Source organism: Pelodiscus sinensis, chromosome 5 (genome assembly GCF_052426305.1).
Source record: "Pelodiscus sinensis isolate ZL-2025 chromosome 5, ASM5242630v1, whole genome shotgun sequence".
Lineage (NCBI taxonomy): Eukaryota > Metazoa > Chordata > Testudines > Trionychidae > Pelodiscus > Pelodiscus sinensis.
In genome coordinates this window covers 134,294,284-134,321,640 of record NC_143056.1, presented here as the reverse complement: position 1 = coordinate 134,321,640, position 27,357 = coordinate 134,294,284, and the positions used below count along the sequence as shown (strand labels likewise).

General features: G+C 70.7%; 1 protein-coding gene across 1 annotated transcript; it reads left to right on the top strand.

Annotated features, from left to right (window-relative positions):
• On the top strand, positions 1-26,930 carry FBXL19 (F-box and leucine rich repeat protein 19). The gene is made up of 12 exons (XM_075928712.2): positions 1-820; positions 5,287-5,491; positions 7,272-7,415; positions 7,817-7,903; positions 8,305-8,505; positions 12,524-12,556; positions 12,849-12,989; positions 16,182-16,888; positions 20,092-20,255; positions 20,388-20,549; positions 23,247-23,465; positions 24,343-26,930. Exons 2-12 carry the CDS (start codon positions 5,318-5,320, stop codon positions 24,540-24,542), a joined length of 2,232 nt encoding a protein of 743 aa, XP_075784827.2. The 5' UTR covers positions 1-820; positions 5,287-5,317; the 3' UTR covers positions 24,543-26,930.
• The last annotated feature ends 427 nt before the right edge of the window (positions 26,931-27,357 follow it).

The following is a 27,357-nucleotide window of genomic DNA, read 5'->3' as shown; positions in this document are numbered from 1 at the left end:
AGGGGCAGGGGCTGAGCCCGGCTGCAGGAGGAGGGGGCGGCGGCGGTAGCAGCAGCGGCGGCGGCGGCGGCAGCAGCCTCGGGGGCCCGGCCCCCCCTCCCCGCAGCGGCACCCCTCCCCCTCTCTGCCTTCTCCAGGGGGGGGGCCTGGGGCCGCCCCTCCCCCCCGCACGAGCCAGCCCGAGTGGGGGGAGGGGGAAACGAGGCAGCCGCGTAGGCCCCGCCCCCTTATGTGCGGGGGGGCTGGGAGCAGCTCGGGACCCCCCTCAGGCTAGAGCCCCACGTTGGGGGGCTGAGCTCCCCCCTCTGCAGCGGGGGGGCCCCGCGGGCTCGGAAGGGGCAGAGCCCCCCGCAAAGGGGGGTCACCCCGCACCCGGGGGGGCGCTGCTCCCTGCTGGGGGAGGGGCCGGTCCCTGGTGGGGGTGGGAGCTCGGAGCCCCCCCGCCCCTGGGAGAGCCCGGGAGGGGCTGAGCGCTCGGGGGGGCAGGGGACTGGGCGGGGGGGGTGCAGTTAGGGGGCTGCACGTGAACTCGGCGCCCTCCCCCAGCCCCTGCCTCTGCCAAGGACAAGGGAGCGGTGAAGGGTAAAGGGGGGGTGGCCCAGCCCGGATTGGGGGGTGGGGGTCAGGCGTAGGCCGGGGGGGTCCCCCACATCGCACCTCAGCAGCCGCCTCCCAGCCCCCCCCAACCCCCCCCCACCCCGCCCGCTCTAGGGACGAAGGAAACAAAAGTCTGGGCTGGTTGCAGTTTCTCTCTCCTCCGCCCCATGGAAGAGACTGTGGCCCCCGCCGGATCCCACGCAGCCCCATGGCTCCCCAGCAGGTAAGCGCCCCCCCCGGCGGGTCTCTGGGGGGCCCCACCCCCGAAACAGCAGAGCCACCCTAGGGATGGGTGGGTAGGTGCTGCCAGCCAGCTCTCCCTGCCAGGCCGCTGGGATCCTGGTAAGTTTCTTTGCCTCCGCTGAGATCCTGCCGTCGCCCCAGCCCTCGCCCCCCCGCCCAGCCCCCCGCAGCCCGGCTGCCTTTCGGGGGGCTCCTGCCCGGGAATGTGGGGAGCCGAGATTTGGGAAATGGGGGTGGCTTTCCCAGCTGCCCCCAGCGCAGGCCCGGCTTCCACGGCAGGGAGCAGAGACGCAGCGGGGTGCCCGAGACTGCAGCCGAAGGGGGGGGGACGGGCTGGGGAAATCGGGGGGATCCCCCCGTAGGTCCCCAAGCACGCAGGGGCTGGGCAATCACCTCCCACCTCTCCCCCCCCCCCCGCTGCCGGCCCCCTTTGTTGTTGCACCATTATTCTGCATTCCCCCCCCTTGCAGGTTGCATGGGGGGGAGGCAGATCCGGGAGCTGCATGCAAGGGGGGGGGGTCTGTGGGAGAGAGAAAAGGGGGGGGCAGCCAGCTGGGGAGCCCTGGGGGCAGCAGGGGCCACCAGGAACCAAACTTTCCCTGCTCCATTTCCCGGGGAAGCAGTTGCCGGTGGGGAAGCCCGGGGTTGTGCTGGGCTCTTGCTGGCTCGTGTCTCCCGGCCAGGGGCTTGGCAGGGCCCGGGGCAGCCCCGATCCCACAGCTGGGGTCACAGGCAGCCCCGGGGAGGGGGGCCAGCCGCAGCATGTGGGGCCAGGTATGTGGGGGGGCTGGGCATGGGGAAGGGGAGCTGCAGGCCAGGGGGAGGAAAAGGACTAGAGGGTGAGGGTGTGCTGGGGGGCCCTGCTGGTGCCCCCTATTCCTGACCCTGGCCCCCCATTCTTGCCCCAAGCGCTGCTGGTGCCCCCCCGATTCCTGAACCTGGCCCCCCATTCTTGCCCCCCTACCCTGCTGGTGTCCCCCATTCCTGAACCTGGCCCCCCATTCTTGCCCTCCTGCCCTGCTGGTGCCCCCCATTCCTGACCCTGGCCCCCCATTCTTGCCCTCCTGCCCTGCTGGTGTCCCCCATTCCTGAACCTGGCCCCCCATTCTTGCCCTCCTGCTCTGCTGGGGCCCCCCATTCCTGAACCTGGCCCCCCATTTTTGCCCCAAGCCCTGCTGGGGCCCCCCATTCCTGAACCTGGCCCCCCATTCTTGCCCCAAGCCCTGCTGGGGCCCCCCATTCCTGAACCTGGCCCCCCATTCTTGCCCCCCTGCCCTGCCAGTGCTTCTCACTCCCACCCTGCAGCCCCTGCCAGGCCAGCCCAGCCCTGCCAGTGCCCCTCACTCCTGCCCCACAGCCCCTGCCCCCCCATCAGTGCTGTGTTGATATTAATTTCCTCGTTATATTTTCTTTGTTGGCGGCTGTGGGCTAAGGGCGGGTGTGGGGGGAGGCTGATGGGAGGGAGGGGCCCAGTTGCTGGTGGCTGGGATGTCTGGCTGTGGCCTGTCCAGGCAGAAGCTCTGTTTCAGTATCTGCCTTCCAGCTGGGGACTAGTGGTTAGAGCAGAGATGGTGGGGCTGGAAACCAGGACTCCTGGGTTCTATCCTGGCTCTGTCTAGACCCCCTTTGTGACCCCACGCAAGCTATGAAATTTCTGTGGGCCTCAGTTTCCTTCTCTGTGATGAAGACAGGGTTCTTTCCCCCATGTTCATGGCCATGCTCTGGGCAGTGCCTCTCAGCTGGGCTCTGGGCAGGGTGGGCCGGGGACCTGATGTTGATCTCCCTGTAGTACAAACCTAACATCCACGTGCTCCTCACAAAACCGCAGTGAAATCCTCTTTGATCGGGGCGGCAGTGCAGTAGTTAATAATGCTGCTGTCTCCTCTGCCATCAGTAGGTTTCAGAGGCAATGCCCATATCTCTGCAGAGGAGGAGAAACTAAAATGCCTGAGTTTATAGACCAAGAGCGTGTGTGACATGGGAGGGCCAGACCTTTGCTTGGTGTGTACAGGGTTTGGGCAAGGACCCTGGCTTGCCATGGTGACCTGTGGAACTCCCTGCTGCTGTGCTTGGGTGTCAAATGCACAGGCAGATAGCACGTGTGGGTGTCCGATCCAGTGCTGGGGGCTGGAGGCCGGATTACACAGGCCCGTTGGTCTGAGCTGGAGTGGCACAGGGGGCCTGTTCATGTCCGTCTGCCTTTCCCGGCCCTAGGCCTTGGTGCAGTTGTCTTTAGAAACGCAGTTGCCAGTGACTAGGATGTTATGGGCTGGGAGTGGGGTCTAGTGGTTAGATGAAGAGGCGCTGGACTCCACTCCCCACCCAGAGGTGGTGATACAACCCAGAAGTCCTGGCTCCCAGTCCCTGCCCCCCCACGCGCTAACCACTAGACCCCTCTTCCCTCCCGGAGTTTGGTAGAGAACCCAGGAGCCCTCTGTCTGGCCATGATCACTTGGTTCCTCTGTCTGGTACCTTGGTTGGGCTCGGGGCAGCGCCCGGCCCAAGGGGGCCCAGATCTCGGCCGGGCTCGGGGCAGCGCCCGGCCCAAGGGGGCCCAGATCTCGGCCGGTTTGGGGCAGCGCCCGGCCCAAGGGGGCCCAGATCTCGGCCAGGCTCGGGGCAGCACCCGGCCCAAGGGGGCCCAGATCTCGGCCGGGCTCGGGGCAGCGCCCGGCCCAAGGGGCCCAGATCTCGGCCGGGCTCGGGGCAGCGCCCGGCCCAAGGGGGCCCAGATCTCGGCCGGGCTCGGGGCAGCGCCTGGCCCAAGGGGGCCCAGATCTCGGCCGGTTTGGGGCAGCGCCCGGCCCAAGGGGCCCAGATCTCGGCCGGTTTGGGGCAGCGCCCGGCCCAAGGGGGCCCAGATCTCGGCCGGTTTGGGGCAGCGCCCGGCCCAAGGGGGCCCAGATCTCGGCCGGTTTGGGGCAGCGCCCGGCCCAAGGGGCCCAGATCTCGGCCGGGCTCGGGGCAGCGCCCGGCCCAAGGGGGCCCAGATCTCGGCCGGGCTCGGGGCAGCGCCCGGCCCAAGGGGGCCCAGATCTCGGCCGGGCTCGGGGCAGCGCCCGGCCCAAGGGGGCCCAGATCTCGGCCGGGCTCGGGGCAGCGCCCGGCCCAAGGGGCCCAGATCTCGGCCGGGCTCGGGGCAGCGCCCGGCCCAAGGGGGCCCAGATCTCGGCCGGGCTCGGGGCAGCGCCCGGCCCAAGGGGGCCCAGATCTCGGCCGGGCTCGGGGCAGCGCCCGGCCCAAGGGGGCCCAGATCTCGGCCGGGCTCGGGGCAGCGCCCGGCCCAAGGGGACCCAGATCTCGGCCCGGCTCGGGGCAGCGCCCGGCCCAAGGGGGCCCAGATCTCGGCCGGGCTCGGGGCAGCGTCCGGCCCAAGGGGGCCCAGATCTCGGCCGGTTTGGGGCAGCGCCCAGCCCAAGGGGGCCCAGATCTCGGCCGGGCTCGGGGCAGCGCCCAGCCCAAGGGGGCCCAGATCTCGGCCGGGCTCGGGGCAGCGCCTGGCCCAAGGGGGCCCAGATCTCGGCCGGGCTTGGGGCAGCGCCCGGCCCAAGGGGGCCCAGATCTCGGCCGGGCTCGGGGCAGCGCCCGGCCCAAGGGGCCCAGATCTCGGCCGGGCTCGGGGCAGCGCCCGGCCCAAGGGGGCCCAGATCTCGGCCGGGCTCGGGGCAGCGCCTGGCCCAAGGGGGCCCAGATCTCGGCCGGTTTGGGGCAGCACCTGGCCTGGGGGGCACTTCTCTTGGTCAGGGCATGGTGCAGAAGGAGCCTTGCAGGTGAAGGGGGTTCACAGCATCTCTGTTAGCCAAACATCTCTACAGTTAATGGCTCTGGCTCATGCCTCTACGATGTAGCTACCTCTGGGGTGGGACAGCTGGGGAAGAGCTGTTCAGCAATAGCCCAGACCCCTTTTTCAGACCATCTATCCTGGCATCCATCCCCCAGTACTAGATCAGACACTCACGTGCTCTATCTGCCTGTGTGTTTGACACCAAACACAGCAGCAGGGAGTTCCACAGGTCACCATGACAAACCAGAGCCCCCTATCCTAACTCTCTGTACCCCAAGCAAAGGCCTGGTGCTGCCATGCCACACACGAGCCCTTAGTCTATAAACCCAAACACACATGCACCTCCCCCGTGTGACAGGGCCTGGGATCTGATTCCAGCTGCTGGCGAGGGCCCCGTGTCCCACCTTAGTGTCTCCAGCCTGGGCCGTGTTGCACAGTCCCTGGCTTGGGCTCTGCAGGGCATGGCACTCGCGGGCTGCCAGCCGTCCCTGCTAGCCCAGACACCTGGGGTGGCTGCTGTCCTACCTCCTCGTTCCCCTGGTGTGGGCTCTGACCTTGGGCCGCTCTGGGAGGGGAGAGGGGTCTAGTGGGTATAGCTGGGGGGGACTGGTCCTGATTTGGGGGCGTGGGACCCGCTAATGCCGGGCGTCTCCCTGCCCCAGCCTGCAGAGTAGCTGAAGCGGGAGGTAGCCAATGTCGTCCAGCAAAGGGGCGGGGGCTGGATCGCGCCGGCGCCGGACGCGCTGCCGAAAGTGCCACGCCTGCCAGCGGAACGAGTGCGGCGAGTGCCACTTCTGCAAGGACATGAAGAAGTTCGGGGGCCCGGGGCGCATGAAGCAGTCCTGCCTCATGAGGCAGTGCACGGCGGTGAGCGGGGGGCGCGGCAGGCGGGTGCCCGGGGCCAGCCCCTCCAGCTGCCCCGGGGGGGGGGGGGACTCATCTCTGGGCGGGGGGCGGGTCCCTGTGTGACCAGGCCCTGGCCCCTCCCCCGGGGGGCTCCTCCCAGTGTGGGGGGCGGGTCCCTGTGTGACCAGGCCCTGGCCCCTCCCCCGGGGGCTCCTCCCAGTGCGGGGGGCGGGTCCCTGTGTGATCAGGCCCTGGCCCCTCCCCCGGGGGGCTCCTCTCAGTACGGGGGGGCGGGTCCCTGTGTGAACAGGCCCTGGCCCCTCCCCCGGGGGGCTCCTCCCAGTGCGGGGGACGGGTCCCTGTGTGAACAGGCCCTAGCCCCTCCCCCAGGGGGCTCCTCCCAGTGCGGGGGGCGGGTCCCTGTGTGACCAGGCCCTGGCCCCTCCCCCAGGGGGCTCCTCCCAGTGCCGGGGGGCGGGTCCCTGTGTGAACAGGCCCTGGCCCCTCCCCGGGGGGCTCCTCCCAGTGCCAGGGGGCGGGTCCCTGTGTGACCAGGCCCTGGCCCCTCCCCCAGGGGGCTCCTCCCAGTGCCGGGGGGCGGGTCCCTGTGTGACCAGGCCCTGGCCCCTCCCCCGGGGGGCTCCTCCCAGTGCCGGGGGGCGGGTCCCTGTGTGACCAGGCCCTGGCCCCTCCCCCGGGGGGCTCCTCCCAGTGCTGGGGGGGCGGGTCCCTGTGTGACCAGGCCCTGGCCCCTCCCCCGGGGGGCTCCTCCCAGTGCCGGGGGGCGGGTCCCTGTGTGACCAGGCCCTGGCCCCTCCCCTGGGGGGCTCCTCCCAGTGCCGGGGGGCGGGTCCCTGTGTGACCAGGCCCTGGCCCCTCCCCTGGGGGGCTCCTCCCAGTGCCGGGGGGCGGGTCCCTGTGTGACCAGGCCCTGGCCCCTCCCCCGGGGGGCTCCTCCCAGTGCCGGGGGGCGGGTCCCTGTGTGACCAGGCCCTGGCCCCTCCCCCGGGGGGCTCCTCCCCGTGCTGGGGGGGCGGGTCCCTGTGTGACCAGGCCCTGGCCCCTCCCTGGGGGGCTCCTCCCAGTGCCGGGGGGGCGGGTCCCTGTGTGACCAGGCCCTGGCCCCTCCCCCGGGGGGCTCCTCCCAGTGCCGGGGGGCGGGTCCCTGTGTGACCAGGCCCTGGCCCCTCCCCTGGGGGCTCCTCCCAGTGCCGGGGGGCGGGTCCCTGGGTGAACAAGCCCTGGCCCCTCCCCCGGGGGGCTCCTCTCAGTACGGGGGGGCGGGTCCCTGTGTGACCAGGCCCTGGCCCCTCCCCCAGGGGGCTCCTCCCAGTGCCGGGGGGCGGGTCCCTGTGTGACCAGGCCCTGGCCCCTCCCCCGGGGGGCTCCTCCCAGTGCCGGGGGGCGGGTCCCTGTGTGACCAGGCCCTGGCCCCTCCCCCGGGGGGCTCCTCCCAGTGCCGGGGGGCGGGTCCCTGTGTGACCAGGCCCTGTCCCCTCCCCCAGGGGGCTCCTCCCAGTGCCGGGGGGCGGGTCCCTGTGTGACCAGGCCCTGTCCCCTCCCCCGGGGGGCTCCTCTCAGTGCTGGGGGGGAGCCCGACATAATGGCTCCCCTGTGCCCCACCCCAGAGGTGGCTCCTGGCAGTGCTGGGAGAGGGGTCCCTACATAACTGGCCCCTGCCCCTCCGGTCCCCAGAGGCAGCCGCATCTTGGCTAGGGGTGGTCCCTGGGCGCTCCCCAGGGCCCCTGGTGGCAGAGCTGGCTGCTCATCTGGCCCCCGGGCCCGTCCCTGCCGCCCGCAGCCCGTCCTGCCTCACACGGCCGTGTGCCTGCTGTGCGGCGAGGCCGGGAAGGAGGACACGGTGGAGGGGGAGGAGGAGAAATTCAACCTGTCGCTCATGGAGTGCTCCATCTGCAACGAGATCGTCCATCCCGCCTGCCTCAAGGTGAGCGCCACGCCCGGCGACCCCCAGCCTGGGGCCTCCGGGGGCTGGGTGCCAGGACTCCAGGGGTCTGTGCCCCAGACTCGCTGAGCGACCTTGGACACGCCGCTGCCTGGCTCTGTGCCTCAGTTTCCCCGATGTGTCGGGAGGGGAGAACGCCCCCTGCTGGTGCCCAAGGCCGCCTGGGCTGATGCGTCTGAACCCGCGTGACGCGTGTGCGCGATCAGAGCCCCCGGCGCCGGCCCCGAGCCCTTTCCTGGCTCGGCACGTCCCATGGTGCTTTGCAGAGCTGGGGGAGACTCTCGCAGGCCCTGGGGGGACGGGGGCGTCCGTCATGCCCCCTGCAACGGGGCTGGGTGCAGGCCGGGAAGGGCGGCTCAGTGTCTGTCTGTCTGTCCGCACAGATGGGGAAGGCGGAAGCCGTTATTAACAACGAGATTCCCAACTGCTGGGAATGCCCCAAGTGCAAACGGGAAGGGAAATCCACCAAGGTACGTGCCCCCCTCCAGTGTGGGGGCTGGGAATGGGCCCCGGGCCGCTGCGTTGACCCCAGGAGATTGGCTGGCTTGGGGGTGGGGGGGGAGGAGGAATGGGACCCCCGCCTTTCCCAGCTGGGGGGTGTCTGCTGCCACTGTGTGACCACCAGGTGGCGCTGCGGCTCTTTCCTGCGGGGCGGGGGGGCAGTGGGTGCCGGGGTGGAGGGGCTGGGAGGCAAGAGGGAGAATGGGGGGGCCCCGGGAGGTGCTTGGGGGGGCCCACGGCGGTGTTTGGGGGGGCCCACGGGGGTGTTTGGGGGGGCCCACGGGGGTGTTTGGGGGGGCCCCCGGGGGTGTTTGGGGGCGCCGGAGGGCAGGGTTTCCGGGGAGGGCCACCCACTCGGTCTCGCCCCCAGGACTCGGGCGGCGACGGGGCGGGGAAGCGCCGGGCGGACAATGGGGAGGACGGGGTGCGGTGGAAGCTGACGGACGAGCTGGCCCAGCACAAGAAGAAGCTGCTGCCGGCCCCGCCCCCCACAGAAGAGTCCCCCACCAGCGCCCACAAACGCAAGAAGGAGAAGGAGCTGCCGCCCCCCGACACGGGGCCCAAGAAAAAGGTCAGAGCCAGGGAGAGAGTCCGGGAGACCTGGTCCCTGCACTTCCCCCAAAGCCCTCTTCCCCCCAGCCCAGGGGTCCTGGCTCCCCCCCAAACCCTACTGCCCCAGCCCAGGGGTCCTGCCTCCCCCCCCAACCCTACTGCCCCAGCCCAGGGGTCCTGCCTCCCCCCCCAACCCTACTGCCCCAGCCCTGGGGTCCTGCCTCCCCCCCCCAACCCTACTGCCCCAGCCCTGGGGTCCTGCCTCCCCCCCAAACCCTACTGCCCCAGCCCAGGGGTCCTGCCTCCCCCCCAAACCCTACTGCCCCAGCCCAGGGGTCCTGGCTCCCCCCCCAAACCCTACTGCCCCAGCCCAGGGGTCCTGCCTTCCCCCCCAACCCTACTGCCCCAGCCCAGGGATCCTGGCTCCCCCCCAAACCCTACTGCCCCAGCCCAGGGGTCCTGGCTCCCCCCACCCTACTGCCCCAGCCCAGGGGTCCTGCCTCCCCCCCCAAACCCTACTGCCCCAGCCCAGGGGTCCTGCCTCCCCCCCCAAACCCTACTGCCCCAGCCCAGGGGTCCTGCCTCCCCCCCCCAACCCTACTGCCCCAGCCCAGGGGTCCTGCCTCCCCCCCAAACCCTACTGCCCCAGCCCAGGGGTCCTGCCTCCCCCCCAAACCCTACTGCCCCAGCCCAGGGGTCCTGCCTCCCCCCCAAACCCTACTGCCCCAGCCCAGGGGTCCTGGCTCCCCCCCAAACCCTACTGCCCCAGCCCAGGGGTCCTGCCCCCCCCAAACCCTACTGCCCCAGCCCAGGGGTCCTGGCTCCCCCCCAAACCCTACTGCCCCAGCCCAGGGGTCCTGGCTCCCCCCCAAACCCTACTGCCCCAGCCCAGGGGTCCTGCCCCCCCCCAAACCCTACTGCCCCAGCCCAGGGGTCCTGGCTCCCCCCCAAACCCTACTGCCCCAGCCCAGGGGTCCTGCCTCCCCCCCCAACCCTACTGCCCCAGCCCAGGGGTCCTGCCTCCCCCCCCCAGCCCAGGGGTCCTGCCTCCCCCCCCCAACCCTACTGCCCCAGCCCAGGGGTCCTGCCTCCCCCCCAAACCCTACTGCCCCAGCCCAGGAGTCCTGCCTCCCCCCAAACCCTACTGCCCCAGCCCAGGGGTCCTGCCTCCCCCCCAAACCCTACTGCCCCAGCCCAGGGGTCCTGGCTCCCCCCCAAACCCTACTGCCCCAGCCCAGGGGTCCTGCCTCCCCCCCCAAACCCTACTGCCCCAGCCCAGGGGTCCTGCCCCCCCCAAACCCTACTGCCCCAGCCCAGGGGTCCTGCCTCCCCCCCAAACCCTACTGCCCCAGCCCAGGGGTCCTGCCTCCCCCCCCAAACCCTACTGCCCCAGCCCAGGGGTCCTGCCCCCCCCAAACCCTACTGCCCCAGCCCAGGGGTCCTGCCCCCCCCAAACCCTACTGCCCCAGCCCAGGGGTCCTGCCTCCCCCCCAAACCCTACTGCCCCAGCCCAGGGGTCCTGCCCCCCCCAAACCCTACTGCCCCAGCCCAGGGGTCCTGCCCCCCCCCAACCCTACTGCCCCAGCCCAGGGGTCCTGCCTCCCCCCCAAACCCTACTGCCCCAGCCCAGGGGTCCTGCCTCCCCCCCCAAACCCTACTGCCCCAGCCCAGGGGTCCTGCCTCCCCCCCAAACCCTACTGCCCCAGCCCAGGGGTCCTGCCTCCCCCCCCAAACCCTACTGCCCCAGCCCAGGGGTCCTGCCCCCCCCAAACCCTACTGCCCCAGCCCAGGGGTCCTGCCTCCCCCCCAAACCCTACTGCCCCAGCCCAGGGGTCCTGCCTCCCCCCCCAAACCCTACTGCCCCAGCCCAGGAGTCCTGCCTCCCCCCAAACCCTACTGCCCCAGCCCAGGGGTCCTGCCTCCCCCCCAAACCCTACTGCCCCAGCCCAGGGGTCCTGCCCCCCCCAAACCCTACTGCCCCAGCCCAGGGGTCCTGGCTCCCCCCCCAAACCCTACTGCCCCAGCCCAGGGGTCCTGCCTCCCCCCCAAACCCTACTGCCCCAGCCCAGGAGTCCTGCCTCCCCCCAAACCCTACTGCCCCAGCCCAGGGGTCCTGCCTCCCCCCCCAAACCCTACTGCCCCAGCCCAGGGGTCCTGCCCCCCCCAAACCATACTGCCCCAGCCCAGGGGTCCTGCCTCCCCCCCAAACCCTACTGCCCCAGCCCAGGGGTCCTGCCTCCCCCCCCAAACCCTACTGCCCCAGCCCAGGGGTCCTGCCCCCCCCAAACCCTACTGCCCCAGCCCAGGGGTCCTGCCCCCCCCCAAACCCTACTGCCCCAGCCCAGGGGTCCTGCCCCCCCCAAACCCTACTGGCCCAGCCCAGGGGTCCTGCCTCCCCCCCCAAACCCTACTGCCCCAGCCCAGGGGTCCTGCCTCCCCCCAAACCCTACTGCCCCAGCCCAGGGGTCCTGCCTCCCCCCCAAACCCTATTGCCCCAGCCCAGGGGTCCTGGCTCCCCCCCCAAACCCTACTGCCCCAGCCCAGGGGTCCTGCCTCCCCCCCAAACCCTACTGTCCCAGCCCAGGGGTCCTGCCTCCCCCCCAAACCCTACTGCCCCAGCCCAGGGGTCCTGCCTCCCCCCCCAAACCCTACTGCCCCAGCCCAGGGGTCCTGCCTCCCCCCCCAAACCCTACTGCCCCAGCCCAGGGGTCCTGGCTCCCCCCCCAAACCCTACTGCCCCAGCCCAGGGATCCTGGCTCCCCCCCCAACCCTACTGCCCCAGCCCAGGGGTCCTGCCTCCCCCCCCAAACCCTACTGCCCCAGCCCAGGGGTCCTGCCTCCCCCCCCAAACCCTACTGCCCCAGCCCAGGGGTCCTGCCTCCCCCCCCAACCCTACTGCCCCAGCCCAGGGGTCCTGCCTCCCCCCCCAACCCTACTGCCCCAGCCCAGGGGTCCTGCCTCCCCCCCCAACCCTACTGCCCCAGCCCAGGGGTCCTGCCTCCCCCCCAAACCCTACTGCCCCAGCCCAGGGGTCCTGCCTCCCCCCCAAACCCTACTGCCCCAGCCCAGGGGTCCTGCCTCCCCCCCAAACCCTACTGCCCCAGCCCAGGGGTCCTGCCTCCCCCCCCCAAACCCTACTGCCCCAGCCCAGGGATCCTGCCTCCCCCCCAAACCCTACTGCCCCAGCCCAGGGATCCTGCCTCCCCCCCCAAACCCTACTGCCCCAGCCCAGGGATCCTGCCTCCCCCCCAAACCCTACTGCCCCAGCCCAGGGGTCCTGCCTCCCCCCCCAAACCCTACTGCCCCAGCCCAGGGGTCCTGCCTCCCCCCCAAACCCTACTGCCCCAGCCCAGGGGTCCTGCCTCCCCCCCAAACCCTACTGCCCCAGCCCAGGGGTCCTGCCTCCCCCCCAAACCCTACTGCCCCAGCCCAGGGGTCCTGGCTCCCCCCCCAAACCCTACTGCCCCAGCCCAGGGGTCCTGGCTCCCCCCCCAAACCCTACTGCCCCAGCCCAGGGGTCCTGCCTCCCCCCCCAAACCCTACTGCCCCAGCCCAGGGGTCCTGCCTCCCCCCCAAACCCTACTGCCCCAGCCCAGGGGTCCTGGCTCCCCCCCCAACCCTACTGCCCCAGCCCAGGGGTCCTGCCTCCCCCCCAAACCCTACTGCCCCAGCCCAGGGGTCCTGCCTCCCCCCCCAAACCCTACTGCCCCAGCCCAGGGGTCCTGCCTCCCCCCCCAACCCTACTGCCCCAGCCCAGGGGTCCTGCCTCCCCCCCCAAACCCTACTGCCCCAGCCCAGGGGTCCTGCCTCCCCCCCAAACCCTACTGCCCCAGCCCAGGGGTCCTGCCTCCCCCCCCAAACCCTACTGCCCCAGCCCAGGGATCCTGCCTCCCCCCCCAAACCCTACTGCCCCAGCCCAGGGGTCCTGCCTCCCCCCCCAAACCCTACTGCCCCAGCCCAGGGGTCCTGGCTCCCCCCCCAACCCTACTGCCCCAGCCCAGGGGTCCTGGCTCTAACCGATGTTTCCTCTTGCGCAGTTGAAAGGCGGGCGGGACAAACACTTGAAGAAGGTGAGTGGCTCTGACCTTCCAGCCATTTCTGTGGGGGAGTGAGGGGGCCCCGGCTCCGGTGGAGGGGGAGGGCCCGCGCCCCGCTTCTCAGCCCCTCCCTCAGAGCTGCCAGTCCCCTTCATCGCCTGCCCCACCCTCCCTGTCCTCCCCGAGCATTGCGCCTTTGCCTGGAGAGGGGGGGGCTCGCTCACGGGGCCCCATTGGGGTCGGGGGCTGCCCAGGCCCCCCCAAGGGCACATTCCTGGGGCCAGGAGCCGCCGCCCGCTGAGACCAGCCTGCTTGGTGCCCCCAGGCCTCCGAGCAGCCGTCGGACGGGAACAAGCTGCAGCCGCTGCCAGGCTGGGGCCGCGTGGGGAGCGGCGACCTGGAGGTGAAAGGGTCCATCTCCCACGCGGCCCTCCACCTGGGCCAGATCGGGCCCGGCGACCTGGAGGTGAGACCAGGCCGGCCCCCCGGGACAGGCCCCTCGTCCCCATCCCGCCCCCCAGCCAGCGCCCCCCACCCCGGAGACAGGCCCCTCGTCCCCATCCCGCCCCCCAGCCAGCGCCCCCCCACCCCGGGGACAGGCCCCTCGTCCCCATCCCGCCCCCCAGCCAGCCCCCCCCCACCCCGGGGACAGGCCCCTCGTCCCCATCCCGCCCCCCAGCCAGCGCCCCCCCCACCCCGGGGACAGGCCCCTCGTCCCCATCCCGCCCCCCAGCCAGCGCCCCCCGCCCCGGGGACAGGCCCCTCGTCCCGATCCCGTCCCCCAGCCAGCGCCCCCCACCCCGGAGACAGGCCCCTCGTCCCCATCCCGCCCCCCCCCCCGGGGACAGGCCCCTCGTCCCCATCCCGTCCCCCAGCCAGCGCCCCCCCACCCCGGAGACAGGCCCCTCGTCCCGATCCCGTCCCCCCCCCGGGGACAGGCCCCTCGTCCCCATCCCGCCCCCCAGCCAGCGCCCCCCACCCCGGAGACAGGCCCCTCGTCCCCATCCCGCGCCCCCCCACCCCGGAGACAGGCCCCTCGTCCCGATCCCGTCCCCCCCCCGGGGACAGGCCCCTCGTCCCCATCCCGCCCCCCCCCCGGGGACAGGCCCCTCGTCCCCATCCCGTCCCCCAGCCAGCGCCCCCCCACCCCGGAGACAGGCCCCTCGTCCCGATCCCGTCCCCCCCCCCCCGGGGACAGGCCCCTCGTCCCCATCCCGCCCCCCAGCCAGCGCCCCCCACCCCGGAGACAGGCCCCTCGTCCCCATCCCGCGCCCCCCCACCCCGGAGACAGGCCCCTCGTCCCGATCCCGTCCCCCCCCCAGGGACAGGCCCCTCGTCCCCATCCCGCCCCCCAGCCAGCGCCCCCCACCCCGGAGACAGGCCCCTCGTCCCCATCCCGCGCCCCCCCACCCCGGAGACAGGCCCCTCGTCCCCATCCCGCCCCCCCAGCCAGCGCCCCCCCACTCCGGAGACAGGCCCCTCGTCCCCATCCCGCCCCCCAGCCAGCGCCCCCCACCCCGGAGACAGGCCCCTCGTCCCGATCCCGTCCCCCCCCCGGGGACAGGCCCCTCGTCCCCATCCCGCCCCCCAGCCAGCGCCCCCCACCCCGGAGACAGGCCCCTCGTCCCCATCCCGCGCCCCCCCACCCCGGAGACAGGCCCCTCGTCCCCATCCCGCCCCCCAGCCAGCGCCCCCCCCACTCCGGAGACAGGCCCCTCGTCCCCATCCCGCCCTCCCAGCCAGCGCCCCCCCCCCCCCGGAGACAGGCCCCTCGTCCCCATCCCGCCCCCCAGCCAGCGCCCCCCCACCCCGGAGACAGGCCCCTTGTCCCCATCCCGCCCCCCAGCCAGCGCCCCCCCCACTCCGGAGACAGGCCCCTTGTCCCCATCCCGCCCCCCCAGCCAGCGCCCCCCCCACTCCGGAGACAGGCCCCTTGTCCCGATCCCGCCCCCCCACCCCAGAGACAGGCCCCTTGTCCCGATCCCGCCCCCCCCCAGCCAGCGCCCCCCACCCCGGAGACAGGCCCCTTGTCCCGATCCCGCCCCCCAGCCAGCGCCCCCCCACTCCGGAGACAGGCCCCTTGTCCCGATCCCGCCCCCCCCAGCCAGCGCCCCCCACCCCGGAGACAGGCCCCTTGTCCCGATCCCGCCCCCCCACCCCACAGACAGGCCCCTCGTCCCCATCCCGCCCCCCAGCCAGCGCCCCCCCCACTCCGGAGACAGGCCCCTCGTCCCCATCCCGCCCCCCAGCCAGCGCCCCCCCCACTCCGGAGACAGGCCCCTTGTCCCCATCCCGCCCCCCAGCCAGCGCCCCCCCCACTCCGGAGACAGGCCCCTTGTCCCGATCCCGTCCCCCCAGCCAGCGCCCCCCCCACTCCGGAGACAGGCCCCTTGTCCCCATCCCGCCCCCCCAGCCAGCGCCCCCCCACTCCGGAGACAGGCCCCTCGTCCCCATCCCGCCCCCCACCCCGGAGACAGGCCCCTTGTCCCGATCCCGCCCCCCCCACCCCAGAGACAGGCCCCTTGTCCCGATCCCGCCCCCCAGCCAGCGCCCCCCCCACTCCGGAGACAGGCCCCTCGTCCCCATCCCGCCCCCCCACCCCAGAGACAGGCCCCTTGTCCCGATCCCGCCCCCCAGCCAGCGCCCCCCCCACTCCGGAGACAGGCCCCTCGTCCCCATCCCGTCCCCCCTGCCAGCGCCCCCCCCCCCACTCCGGAGACAGGCCCCTTGTCCCGATCCCGCCCCCCCCCAGCCAGCGCCCCCCCACCCTGGAGACAGGCTCCTTGTCCCGATCCCGCCCCCCAGCCAGCGCCCCCCCACCCCAGAGACAGGCCCCTTGTCCCGATCCCGCCCCCCAGCCAGCGCCCCCCCCACTCCGGAGACAGGCCCCTCGTCCCCATCCCGCCCCCCCCCCCAGCCAGCGCCCCCCCCACTCCGGAGACAGGCCCCTCGTCCCCATCCCGCCCCCCAGCCAGCGCCCCCCCACCCCGGAGACAGGCCCCTCGTCCCCATCCCGCCCCCCAGCCAGCGCCCCCCCCACTCCGGAGACAGGCCCCTTGTCCCGATCCCGCCCCCCCCAGCCAGCACTCCCCCACTCCGGAGACAGGCCCCTTGTCCCGATCCCGCCCCCCCCCGGGGACAGGCCCCTCGTCCCCATTCCGCCCCCCCCCCCCCGGGGACAGGCCCCTTGTCCCGATCCCGCCCCCCCCGGGGACAGGCCCCTCGTCCCCATTCCGCCCCCCCCCCCGGGGACAGGCCCCTTGTCCTGATCCCGCCCCCCCAGCCAGCGCCCCCCCCCCCGGAGACAGGCCCCTTGTCCCGATCCCGCCCCCCAGCCAGCGCCCCCCACCCCGGAGACAGGCCCCTTGTCCCGATCCCGCCCCCCAGCCAGCGCCCCCCACCCCGGAGACAGGCCCCTTGTCCCGATCCCGCCCCCCCAGGGGACAGGCCCCTCGTCCCCATTCCGCCCCCCCCCCCCCGGGGACAGGCCCCTCGTCCCGATCCCGCCCTCCCCCCCAGCCAGCGTCCCCCCACCCCAGAGACAGGCCCCTTGTCCCGATCCCGCCCCCAGCCTGCGCCCCACCCTGAGGCGGGCTGGGAGCAGGCGCGCCTTAGAGGCGCAGGGCCCCCGTCCCATAGTCCCTGCTCTGCCCCACAGAAAGCGAAGGCTCCAGCGGGGCTGCTGGAGGGCTCGGCCCAGTCGGACAAGTCTCACCAGCGGGAGAAGCTGGAGCGCTTCAAGCAGATGTGCCAGATGCTGGAACGAGTCAAGAACAGCAGCAGCTCCAGCTCCAGCTCCGACTCGGACTCGGACACAGACTCGCGGGGCTCGGAGGGCTCCGGCGGTGGCTCCAGCCGGGCCGCCTCGCCCACCTCCCGGGCCCAGCGCCTGGCCGCCCTCGGCTTCAGCGCCAGCGAGGAGGAGGACGAGGAGGAGGAGGAGGAGGAGGAAGGCCGCAATGGCGGCTCGGAGGCGGCCCGCAACGGCAAGCAGCCCAAGGGGCCGCGGGCGAACTGTCAGGAGAAGGAGAACCACCACCGGGCCGCCAGCCGGGGCAGCGAGCGAGCCAAGCAGCAGGCCGGAGGCCGCAAGGGGGGGCGGCCGGCCGGGCAGACAGGCCTGCACATGGTGGCCCGGACTCAGTTCCTCCAGTGGCCCCTGGTGCCCTCGCCCCCCAAGCCCCTGCTGCAGCTGGAGCGGCACGTGGTGCGCCCGCCCCCCGACAGCCCCGAGCCGGACTCGCTGCCCCTGGACAGCGGCTCGGACCACGTCATGCAGCGCGACGTCTGGCTGGCTGTCTTCCAGCACCTCAGCTACCGCGAGCTCTGCGTCTGCATGCGCGTGTGCCGGACCTGGAGCCGATGGTAAGGGGGGGGCGCCGCCCAGCTGCAGTAACCACGGGCATCGCTGGGGGCGCTGTGCGGATGTGAGGTTGCAGTACTGCTCCACGGGGCCAGGGGGCGCTGCGTTGCAGTCCCACCAGGGGCCACTAGAGGGTCCTGGGGTTGCAGGGTGGAGGCTGCCATGCAGTAGGAGCCTCATGCACCACTAGGGGGTGGTGGGCAATATGCAGGTCCCAGGTGCACCACTAGGGGGCGCTGTGCTGCAGAGAGCAGGGCAGGGCCCATCAGGGGACACTCTCCTAGTAGGCAGGGCTGGCCCACTGCCCCAGGGTAGCGCATGGGGGCGCTGTGGGGCAGGGCCCATCAGGGGGCACTCCCCTAGTAGGCAGGACTGGCCCAGTGCCCCAGGGCGGCGCTAGGGTACGCTGCGGGGCAGGGCCCAGCATTGCTGCTCTCCCCTGGCAAGCAGGGCTGGCCCAATGCCCCTGAGTGGCGCTAGGGGGCGCTGTGGGGCAGGGAGCGGGGCAGAGCTCAGCAGGGGGTGCTCTCCCCTGGCAGGCAGGGCTGGCCCAATGCCCCAGGGTGGAGCTAGGGGGCGCTGTGGGGCAGGGAGCGGGGCAGAGCTCAGCAGGGGGTGCTCTCCCCTGGCAGGTAGGGCTGGCCCAGTGCCCCAGGGCGGTGCGAGGAGGCACTGTGGGGCAGGGAGCGGGCCAGGGCCCAGCAGGGCTGGCCCAATGCCCCTGAGTGCCACTAGGGGGCGCTGCGACTGACTCTATGGGTGGGTTTCCTGAGCCTTGACTGCAGTGGGGCTGTCAGGGACTCAAACAAGGGCTGGGTTCGTGGCCTGTGTGTCTACCATGGCGCAGGAGGAGGGGGTCCCATGCACAAGATGTGGGGTAGAAGGTGCTGGGGGTTGTGGGTCCCATGGGGTGGGAGAGAGGGGGTCCCATGGGTGAGATGTGGGGCAGGAGGTGCAGGAAGGCTGTGGGTCCCATGGGTGAGATGTGGGGCAGGAGGGCTGTGGGTCCCATGGGGCACTGCAGAAGGTGCAGTGATCTCTGGGGCCACAAGGGGGAGCTGTGGGGTGGAGACTTGCTGCAGGAGTTAGGAGGGGCAGGCCTGTACCGTATTGTCTGGAAACCGGAGCCTTTACCATATTGCTTGTAAAAACACCGCGGGGTCGCTTGGCACCTTAGAGACGGGCCGATCTGTTCGGGCTTAAGCTTTCGTGGGCGAAGCCCAGTTCACCAGAGGGTGGGAGCGAGGCCAGAAGCAGGGGTCTGCAGAAGCTGTGTGTGTGAATGAGGCGAAGCAAGTCGGGGCGGCAGTGGCTCCCCCTCAGCGTGTGGGGTGGGAGGCGAATAGCCAGAGCGGGGAAGTTGCCTTCGTCGTGTTACCCAGGGAGCCAGACTGGCCGGGTAAGTGCTGGTTAACAGTCTTTTGGAGCAGGCTGGCGACTTCGAAATCCAGGCCTGAATTGCCTGGCGGGTTCAGACGTCCCCTGCGTGTTCCCTGCCCTGACGTCGGACAGAGACCGTCCAGTGGGGCCAATGCCCAGGGCCGGGGACCTGGCTGGCACTTGATGCCGGAGGTGCTGTGGTTAGCTCCTGTGTCGGTGTCGCTTGTCTAGATGTGCGCAGGGAGCGGGCACCGGGGTTTGTGGCAGGGGCAGGCCCCTGGGGGGGTGTCTGAGGTGTGGTGTGTGGCTGCAGGCTTGGGGGGCTGGGTGTAGAGGATTGGCCTGTCTCCCAAGGCCCGGGGGGAGGGGGAGAAATCGTTTTCCGGGGAGCTGGAGTGTCAGTGATGCGCGGGAGGGCTATAGGTGCTGACCAGCGCCCGGTGCTGCCATTGGCCGAGGCGGCGAATGGCGCCGTTACCAGCTTGTGCTCTTGGGGAAATGCCGCGCCGCTGCCCGGGCGCGTAGCCAAGGAGCCGAGCGCAAGTTACCATTTCTGCCCGGGGACTGTTGCTGCAGTTCTGCCGTCTGCCCACCGGAGGGCGCAGGGGCCCCAGCGGGAAGTAGCCGCTGGGAGGAGAGCGTCTGCACAGCCTTCTCCTCCGCGCCTGCGGGGCCTGGCCCCATACGGGGCTGGGGGGTCAGGCGCCAGCTCCCGAGGGCTAGGAGGGGGGACAGACGGGGCAGGGCCACGCAGGCATCGGGGGAGGGCTGCAGGGCCCATGCGGACCAGCTGTCCGAGGGCTGGTCCCATTGCCCTATTGGAGGCAGTGGCTGGTACCGTTACCGTATTGATTGTATTAGTGCTGGGCAAGGGGTTGTGTTAGATGGGAAGATAGCCGATCTTTTTACCGTATTGATTGTATTAGTGCTGGGCAAGGGGTTGTGTTAGATGGGAAGATAGCCGATCTTTTTACTGTATTGATTGTATTAGTGCTCTGGGGGCAGTGTTAGATGGGAAGATAGCCGATCTTTTTACCGTATTGATTGTATTAGTGCTCTGCCTGGGAGCTGGGTTAGATGGGAAGATAGCCGATCTTTTTACCGTATTGATCGTATTAGTGCTCTGGGGGCAGTGTTAGATGGGAAGATAGCCGATCTTTTTACCGTATTGATCGTATTAGTGCTCTGGGGGCAGTGTTAGATGGAAAGATAGCCGATCTTTTTACCGTATTGATTGTATTAGTGCTCTGGAGGCTGTGTTAGATGGGAAGATAGCCGATCTTTTTACCGTATTGATTGTATTAGTGCTCTGCCTGGGAGCTGGGTTAGATGGGAAGATAGCCGATCTTTTTACCGTATTGATTGTATTAGTGCTCTGGGGGCTGTGTTAGATGGGAAGATAGCCGATCTTTTTACCGTATTGATTGTATTAGTGCTCTGGGAGCTGGGTTAGATGGGAAGATAGCCGATCTTTTTACCGTATTGATTGTATTAGTGCTCTGGAGGCTGTGTTAGATGGGAAGATAGCTGATCTTTTTACCGTATTGATTGTATTAGTGCTCTGGGAGCTGGGTTAGATGGGAAGATAGCCGATCTTTTTACCGTATTGATTGTATTAGTGCTCTGGAGGCTGTGTTAGATGGGAAGATAGCCGATCTTTTTACCGTATTGATTGTATTAGTGCTCTGGGAGCTGGGTTAGATGGGAAGATAGCCGATCTTTTTACCGTATTGATTGTATCCGTGCATAAGTGGGATGGGGTATTGGTACCGTACTGACTGTAGTAGAGGTGCTCTCTAATTGTCTCCATGCCCGCCTCCTCCAGGTGCTGTGATAAGCGCCTGTGGACCCGCATTGACCTGAGCCGCCGAAAATCAATCACCCCGTCTATGCTGAGCGGCATCATCCGCCGGCAGCCGGCCAGCCTGGACCTCAGCTGGACCAACATCTCCAAGAAGCAGCTCATGTGGCTCATCAACAGGCTGCAGGGTAGGGGGGCTGGAGCCAGGCTCCTGGGATCTTTCCCCAGCTCCGGGAGGCAGTGGGCCCCGAAGGTTGGGGGGGCAGGAGATGAGAGCCTGGCTTCTCCCCCTGACTCTGCATCTCTGCTGCCTCCTGCAGGCCTGCGGGAGCTGGTCCTGACGGGCTGCTCGTGGTGCTCCGTCTCGGCGCTCAGCACCGCCAGCTTCCCTGCACTGCGGCTGCTTGACCTGCGCTGGATCGAGGACGTGAAGGACTCGCACCTCCGGGAGCTGCTGCTGCCCCCCACAGACAGCAAGCCAGGTGGGGATGAGGGGGTGCTGTGATGTGGGGGCAGACTCAGCGGGGAGGCAGTGCCCTGGAGCGGCAGCAGGGGGCGCTGTGATGTGGGGGTGGGGGAAGACAGTGCCCTGGAGCGGCAGCGGGGAGTGCTGTGATGCGGGGGTGGGGGCAGGGGAAGGCAGTGCCCTGGAATGGCAGCAGGGGGCGCTGTAATGCGGCGGGGGGGCGGGGGAAGGCAGTGCCCCGGAGTGGCAGCAGGGGGCGCTGTGATGCGGGGGGGGGGTGGGCGAGGGAAGGCAGTGCCCTGGAGCGGCAGCAGGGGGCGCTGTAATGCGGGGTCGGGAGAAGGCAGTGCCCCGGAGCAGCAGCAGGGGGCGCTGTGATGCGGGGTCGGGGAAGGCAGTGCCCCGGAGCGGCAACAGGGGGCGCTGTGATGCGGGGGCAGACTCAGCGGGGAGGCAGTGCCCTGGAGCGGCAGCAGGGGGCGCTGTGATGCAGGGGTGGGGGAAGACAGTGCCCTGGAGCGGCAGCAGGGGGTGCTGTGATGCAGGGGTGAGGGCAGGGGAAGGCAGTGCCCTGGAATGGCAGCAGGGGGCGCTGTAATGCGGGGGGGGGGGGAGGCAGTGCCCCGGAGCGGCAGCAGGGGGCGCTGTGATGCAGGCGGAGCGAGGGAAGGCAGTGCCCTGGAGCGGCAGCAGGGGGCGCTGTGATGCAGGATCGGGGGAAGGCAGCAGGGGGCGCTGTAATGCAGGATCGGGGAAAGGCAGCAGGAGGCGCTGTAATGCAGGATCGGGGGAAGGCAGCAGGGGGCGCTGTGATGCAGGGTTGGGGAAAGGCCGTGCCCCGGAGCGGCAGCAGGGGGCGCTGTGATGCAGGATCGGGGAAAGGCAGCAGGGGGCACTGTGATGCAGGGTTGGGGGAAGACAGTGCCCCGGAGCGGCAACAGGGGGCGCTGTGATGCAGGGTTGGGGGAAGACAGTGCCCCGGAGTGGCAGCAGGGGGCGCTGTGATGCGGGGAGGACGGGGGAAGGCAGTGCCCCAGAGCGGCAACAGGGGGTGCTGTGATGCGGGGTCGGGGGAAGGCAGTGCCCCGGAGTGGCAGCAGGGGGCGCTGTGATGCGGGGAGGGCGGGGGGAGGCAGTGCCCCGGAGCGGCAGCAGGGGGCGCTGTGATGCAGGGTGGGGGCGGGGGGAGGCAGTGCCCTGGAGCGGCAGCAGGGGGCGCTGTGATGCAGGGTGGGGGCGGGGAAGGCAGTGCCCCGGAGTGGCAGCAGGGGGCGCTGTGATGCAGGGTGGGGGCGGGGAAGGCAGTGCCCCGGAGTGGCAGCAGGGGGCGCTCTGATGTGGGGGGGCGGGGGGAGGCAGTGCCCCGGAGCAGCAGCAGGGGGTGCTGTGATGCGGGGGGAGGCAGTGCCCTGGAGCGGCAGCAGGGGGCGCTGTGATGCGGGGGGGCCGGGGGAGGCAGTGCCCCGCAGCGGCAGCAGGGGGCGCTGTGATGCGGGGGGGGCGGGGGAAGGCAGTGCCCCGGAGCGGCAGCAGGGGGCGCTGTGATGCGGGGGGGGCGGGGGAGGCAGTGCCCCGGAGCGGCAGCAGGGGGCGCTGTGATGCGGGGGGGGGGGAAGGCAGTGCCCCGGAGCGGCAGCAGGGGGCGCTGTGATGCGGGGGGGGCGGGGGAGGCAGTGCCCCGGAGCGGCAGCAGGGGGCGCTGTGATGCGGGGGGGGCGGGGGAAGGCAGTGCCCCGCAGCGGCAGCAGGGGGCGCTGTGATGCGGGGGGGGGTCCGGGGGAGGCAGTGCCCCGGAGCGGCAGCAGGGGGCGCTGTGATGCGGGGGGGGCGGGGGAGGCAGTGCCCCGGAGCGGCAGCAGGGGGCGCTGTGATGCGGGGGGGGTGGGGGAAGGCAGTGCCCCGGAGCGGCAGCAGGGGGCGCTGTGATGCGGGGGGGGCGGGGGAAGGCAGTGCCCCGGAGCGGCAGCAGGGGGCGCTGTGATGCGGGGGGGGCGGGGGAGGCAGTGCCCCGCAGCGGCAGCAGGGGGCGCTGTGATGCGGGGGGGGCGGGGGAGGCAGTGCCCCGCAGCGGCAGCAGGGGGCGCTGTGATGCGGGGGGGCGGGGGAGGCAGTGCCCCGGAGCGGCAGCAGGGGGTGCTGTGATGCGGGGGGGGCGGGGGAGGCAGTGCCCCGGAGCGGCAGCAGGGGGTGCTGTGATGCGGGGGGGGCCGGGGGAGGCAGTGCCCCGGAGCGGCAGCAGGGGGCGCTGTGATGCGGGGGGGCGGGGGAGGCAGTGCCCCGGAGCGGCAGCAGGGGGCGCTGTGATGCGGGGGGGGCCGGGGGAGGCAGTGCCCCGGAGCGGCAGCAGGGGGCGCTGTGATGCGGGGGGGGGGGCCGGGGGAGGCAGTGCCCCGGAGTGGCAGCAGGGGGTGCTGTGATGCGGGGGGGGCGGGGGAGGCAGTGCCCCGGAGCGGCAGCAGGGGGCGCTGTGATGCGGGGGGGGCGGGGGAGGCAGTGCCCCGCAGCGGCAGCAGGGGGCGCTGTGATGCAGGTGGGCGGGGGAGGCAGTGCCCCGCAGCGGCAGCAGGGGGCGCTGTGATGCAGGTGGGCGGGGGAGGCAGTGCCCCGCAGCGGCAGCAGGGGGCGCTGTGATGCAGGTGGGCGGGGGAGGCAGTGCCCCGGAGCGGCAGCAGGGGGCGCTGTGCCGGGGGCGCTGACCTCTCCCCTCCCCCAGGTCAGACGGAGAGCCGGGGCCGGCTGCAGAACGTGTCCGAGCTGCGTCTGTCGGGGCTGGACATCACCGACTCCTCCCTGCGCCTCGTCGTGCGCCACACGCCCCAGCTCGCCAAGCTGGACCTGAGCCACTGCAACCACGTGGGTGACCCGTCCGTGCACCTGCTGACCGCTGCTAACTCCCCCCTCCGCGACAGCCTGGCCGAGATCAACCTCTCCGGTGAGCGCCCGCCCCCCCGCAGCCCTGCCCCTCCACCGCCCCTCGCGCCCGCCCCCCCGCTGCCCTGCCCCGCCCCCGCCCCTCGCGCCCGCCCCCCCGCTGCCCTGCCCCGCCCCCGCCCCTCGCGCCCGCCCCCCCGCGGCCCTGCCCCGCCACCGCCCCGCCGCCCCGCTCCCCAGCCCTGCCCCGCCACCGCCCCCCGCGCCCGCCCCCCCGCAGTCCTGCCCCGCCACCGCCCCTCGCGCCCACTCTCCAGTCCTGCCAGGCCGCCTCCTGCCCCGAGTCCCGCCAGTGCCCCTCGCACCCGCCCCGCAGCCCCCCAGCCCTGCCCTGCCAGGCCGCCTCCTCCCCCTGAGTCCCGCCAATGCCCCTTGCACTCGCCCCGCAGCCCCCCAGCCCTGCCCTGCCAGGCCGCCTCCTCCCCCCGAGTCCCGCCAGTGCCCCTCGCACTCGCCCCGCAGCCCCCCAGCCCTGCCCTGCCAGGCCGCCTCCTCCCCCCGATTCCCGCCAGTGCCCCTTGCACTCGCCCCGCAGCCCCCCAGCCCTGCCACCGCCCCTCGTGCCCAACCCGCAGCCCACCGCCCAACCCCGCAGTGCCCCCCAGTTCTGCTCCGCCCCCCAGCCCTGCCGGCAAACCCTTGCGCCCAACCTGCAGCCCCACCCCCTGCCCCACAGCCCCTGCTAGCCCCCCCCCCCAGCCCTGCCGGTGCCCCTCACTCCGTCCCCGCAGCCCGGCTGTGGGCCAGCTGACAGACACACGTGTTACTCCAGGCTTCCTTAGCTCTGGCGCTCCCATGAGGGCTGGGGCCCCGTGTCCCGCGGGTGTACAGGGGCCGTTCGCCTGCGCCCCTTGTCTGACCGTCCCCCCCGCCCGCAGGGTGTAACCGCCTGACGGACCAGTGTCTGCCTCTCTTCCGACGCTGCCTGCGCCTCTCCCGCATCGACCTGCGCTCCTGCCGCCACATCACCCCCGAGGGCTGTGCCCGCTTCTGCGAGGACTCGGGGCCCCCGGCACCCCCGCCTGCCGGGCCGCCCTTCCGCTGCCCCGAGGAGAAATTGCTGATCAAAGACAGCTAATGGCCGGGCGGGGCCAGAGACTTGAAGAGACCTTTTACTAAAGCCATGCACTGAATCACGGGGGCTGGGGGCCTTCCACGGCTGGGGGGAGCAAGGGGGGCTGGGGGGACCCCGCTCCCCCCGTCTCTGTGCCGGGAAGGGATGTGGGGGCTGTTTGGGCCTCTCCGTGCTGGGTAAGGTCGGGGGCGGCTGGAGCTGGTACTGCCCCCAGGGGGTGATGGGAGCCAGGATGGGGGGGGGGTTGGTACTGGTGGGTACATGAGCGCCCATAAAGAAACCCTGTCTTAACCACCCCCCACTTCCCCCCCGGGCTCGGCGCCTCAGCCGGCTGCCTTGGAATTGGCTGCTGCCTCCATGCCCCACACATCCCATCCGTGGGGGCTCTAGCACTGATGGCTTATCCCCACCTCCCCCCGCACTCACACTCCCTGGAGTGGGGGAGCCCCCCCCAGATCCGTCAGCTTTAAATAACCACTTGCAAGGGGGGAGTGGGATAAGTGGCACCCAAACTTCTTCCTAGTTCGGGGGGGGGGGCTCCCTAATGCCCTTCCCCCTTCGGCCGGGGGGACTTGGATCGCCCCCCGCCCCGAAACTTGAATCTCCTATTTTCAAAACGGTTACGCTTCCCCTGGCTCCTCCCACTCGGGGAAGGGGGTGTGGCTTTGCTCGGCTCCTCCCACACCCGTGTGGCAGGGCAGTGGTTCTACCTGTGGATTGAGGCAGGGGTGGGGTACTCCCTGGTCAGTTTCCTCTGTGCCCCAAAGAGGGGGGGTGTGGCCAGTCACCCCCCTGGATGGGGTGCGCACGATCAGCTCCACTTCGGTTGCAGTGGGTGGTAGGACTGGCTGGCAGCAGAGACCCCCCCACCCAGCTAGTCCCAGATTTGGGCAGATGTGGAAGGGGGCCATGGCGTCCTCTCTCCATGGGGCAGCTGCTGTGGGGCAGGCATCCCTCTGTGCATCGGCAGGGGGGCTTTCGTTTGATACTTGAAACCTTCCTCCCCTGGCTAACATGTTACTTGAATCGTAGCTCTAGGTTCTGCCGTTGGAGGCGAAAGACACAAGGAAAAGGTATTTCCCTCCCCCGCTCCCCATTTTGTTTCTGTTCAGTGTTGAAAGGCCAAGGAAAAGTCAGGGTGTCCCCCCCCCCAGCCCCTCGGGCATCGCTCCCCCAACTGGGTCTTCCTCGCTGCCCTCCCCGTGGGGCAGCCGGGCCAGTGTAGGGCAGCTTAGATTCCAGGTTGGGGGTGTCTGCGGGGCTTGACGGAGGATCTCAATTCTGTGTCTGTTTTGGGGCCCCCTGCACCAGGTGGAGCCCTGGCTGCAAAGGGAGAAGAGGAATCCGGGGCGATGTTGCATAGCCCCCCACCACCCATTCCTTTGAGTGTCACACACGCCATGCGGACACAGGTGCCTGGGCCGCTCCTCAGTCTCCTCTCCTGGCAGGGCCAGGGATCGGCTAACCCTCCCTCCAGGATCTGGGGCGGGGCCCCCCCGTTCTAGCCCAGCTCTGCCATGGCCAGTTTCCAGCGGGGGGGCTTTTCTGGGCAATACCTCAGGGTTGAACAGTAGAGTGCAAATCCCACCAGGTGCATTGAGCTGCCAGCTGCTGCTACAGGGGGACGGACAGACAGGGCCAAGTGGCAGCCGGGGCTCAGACAGAAGGACACTGCGATCCCCCAGACAGACGGATGCGGCGATTCCGTGGCCAGTTCCCCCAGACAGATGAGACAATCCCACAGACAGACGTGGCAACCCCAGACAGACCCGGCCGTCCCGCCTAGCGATGACCCAGAGCGACGGGGGCGATCCTGCACGGATCCGTCAGGCAGATCCTCCGGGCACAGACCGCCGGATCCTACAGACCGAGCCGGATTGCCCCGAGCGTGCGCAGTCCCTCACCCCGCTCCACGCGCCCCCCTGCGCAGCCATGACCACGCCCCCGGCTGCCCCCGCCCCACCCATCTCCCTGGGGGCTAAACACAGCTCACCCTGGCGGGGGAGGCCCAGCGTCTCCCCTCGCTGTGCTGGGCGTCGCAGCCACTAGATGGCGACAGGGTTCACACGTTTCCTCCGACCCCTCGGCGGCCCGCCCCCTTTTCCCGCCCCAGCCAAGGACCAAAGCTTCCCTCACCCCTCCTTGGGCTTCAGAGATCCCCGTCTCGCCTCTCACCCCCTCCCCGCTCAGAGCCAGGGCGCCAGGCGACCTCCCTCCCTGACCCCGGGGTGCCGCATTGTACTATACTATTTGCGATATAAAAAAACCAACAAAAATCAAAAAAAAAAAAAAAAAAGAAATTGTGGTTTTGGTCTTAAGCCTGTTTCTATTTCTCCCTCCCCCTCCAGTTTTTTCCAAAAATGCAAAATAAAATGGTTGGGTTTTTTTTATTATTTTATTTTAATTTTTTATGTTTATTTTCCTTTACGTTGTTGGGTTGTAGAGCAACCTGGCGGGGGGTTGTTTTCGGCTTTTTTGGTCTCCTGGGGTTCGGAGCTCTTCGTCCCGTGTGGCGGGGGGCTGGCTGAGTGCTCGCAGGCCACAGTGGGGCTCGGGTGGGGCGGGACCCATAGCGGGGCGCTGCACCGTCTGGTCTGGGATGAGGCTGTCTTCTGCCAGGCCCTGGGTACATAGTCTCATGAATCTAATAGACATTGCCTTAGAGACCCACCCATCCCTGTGTCCATCCGTCCACCCCCCCCATAGCTACCCCCCCAGCCTGCTGTCTGTCCCATTCCTGTGTCTGTCCGTCCACACCTCCCCATAGCTACCCCCAGCCTGGCGTCCATCCATCCACACACAACCATAGCTACCCCCC

Coding starts and splice junctions, on each gene's coding strand:
- FBXL19 (XM_075928712.2), top strand. CDS start 5,318: ATGTCGTCCAGCAAAGGGGCGGGGGCTGGATCGCGCCGGCGCCGGACG. Junction 20,550..23,246: donor CCCCACAGACAGCAAGCCAG/GTGGGGATGAGG, acceptor CCCCTCCCCCAG/GTCAGACGGAGAGCCGGGGC. Junction 23,466..24,342: donor GGCCGAGATCAACCTCTCCG/GTGAGCGCCCGC, acceptor CCCCGCCCGCAG/GGTGTAACCGCCTGACGGAC.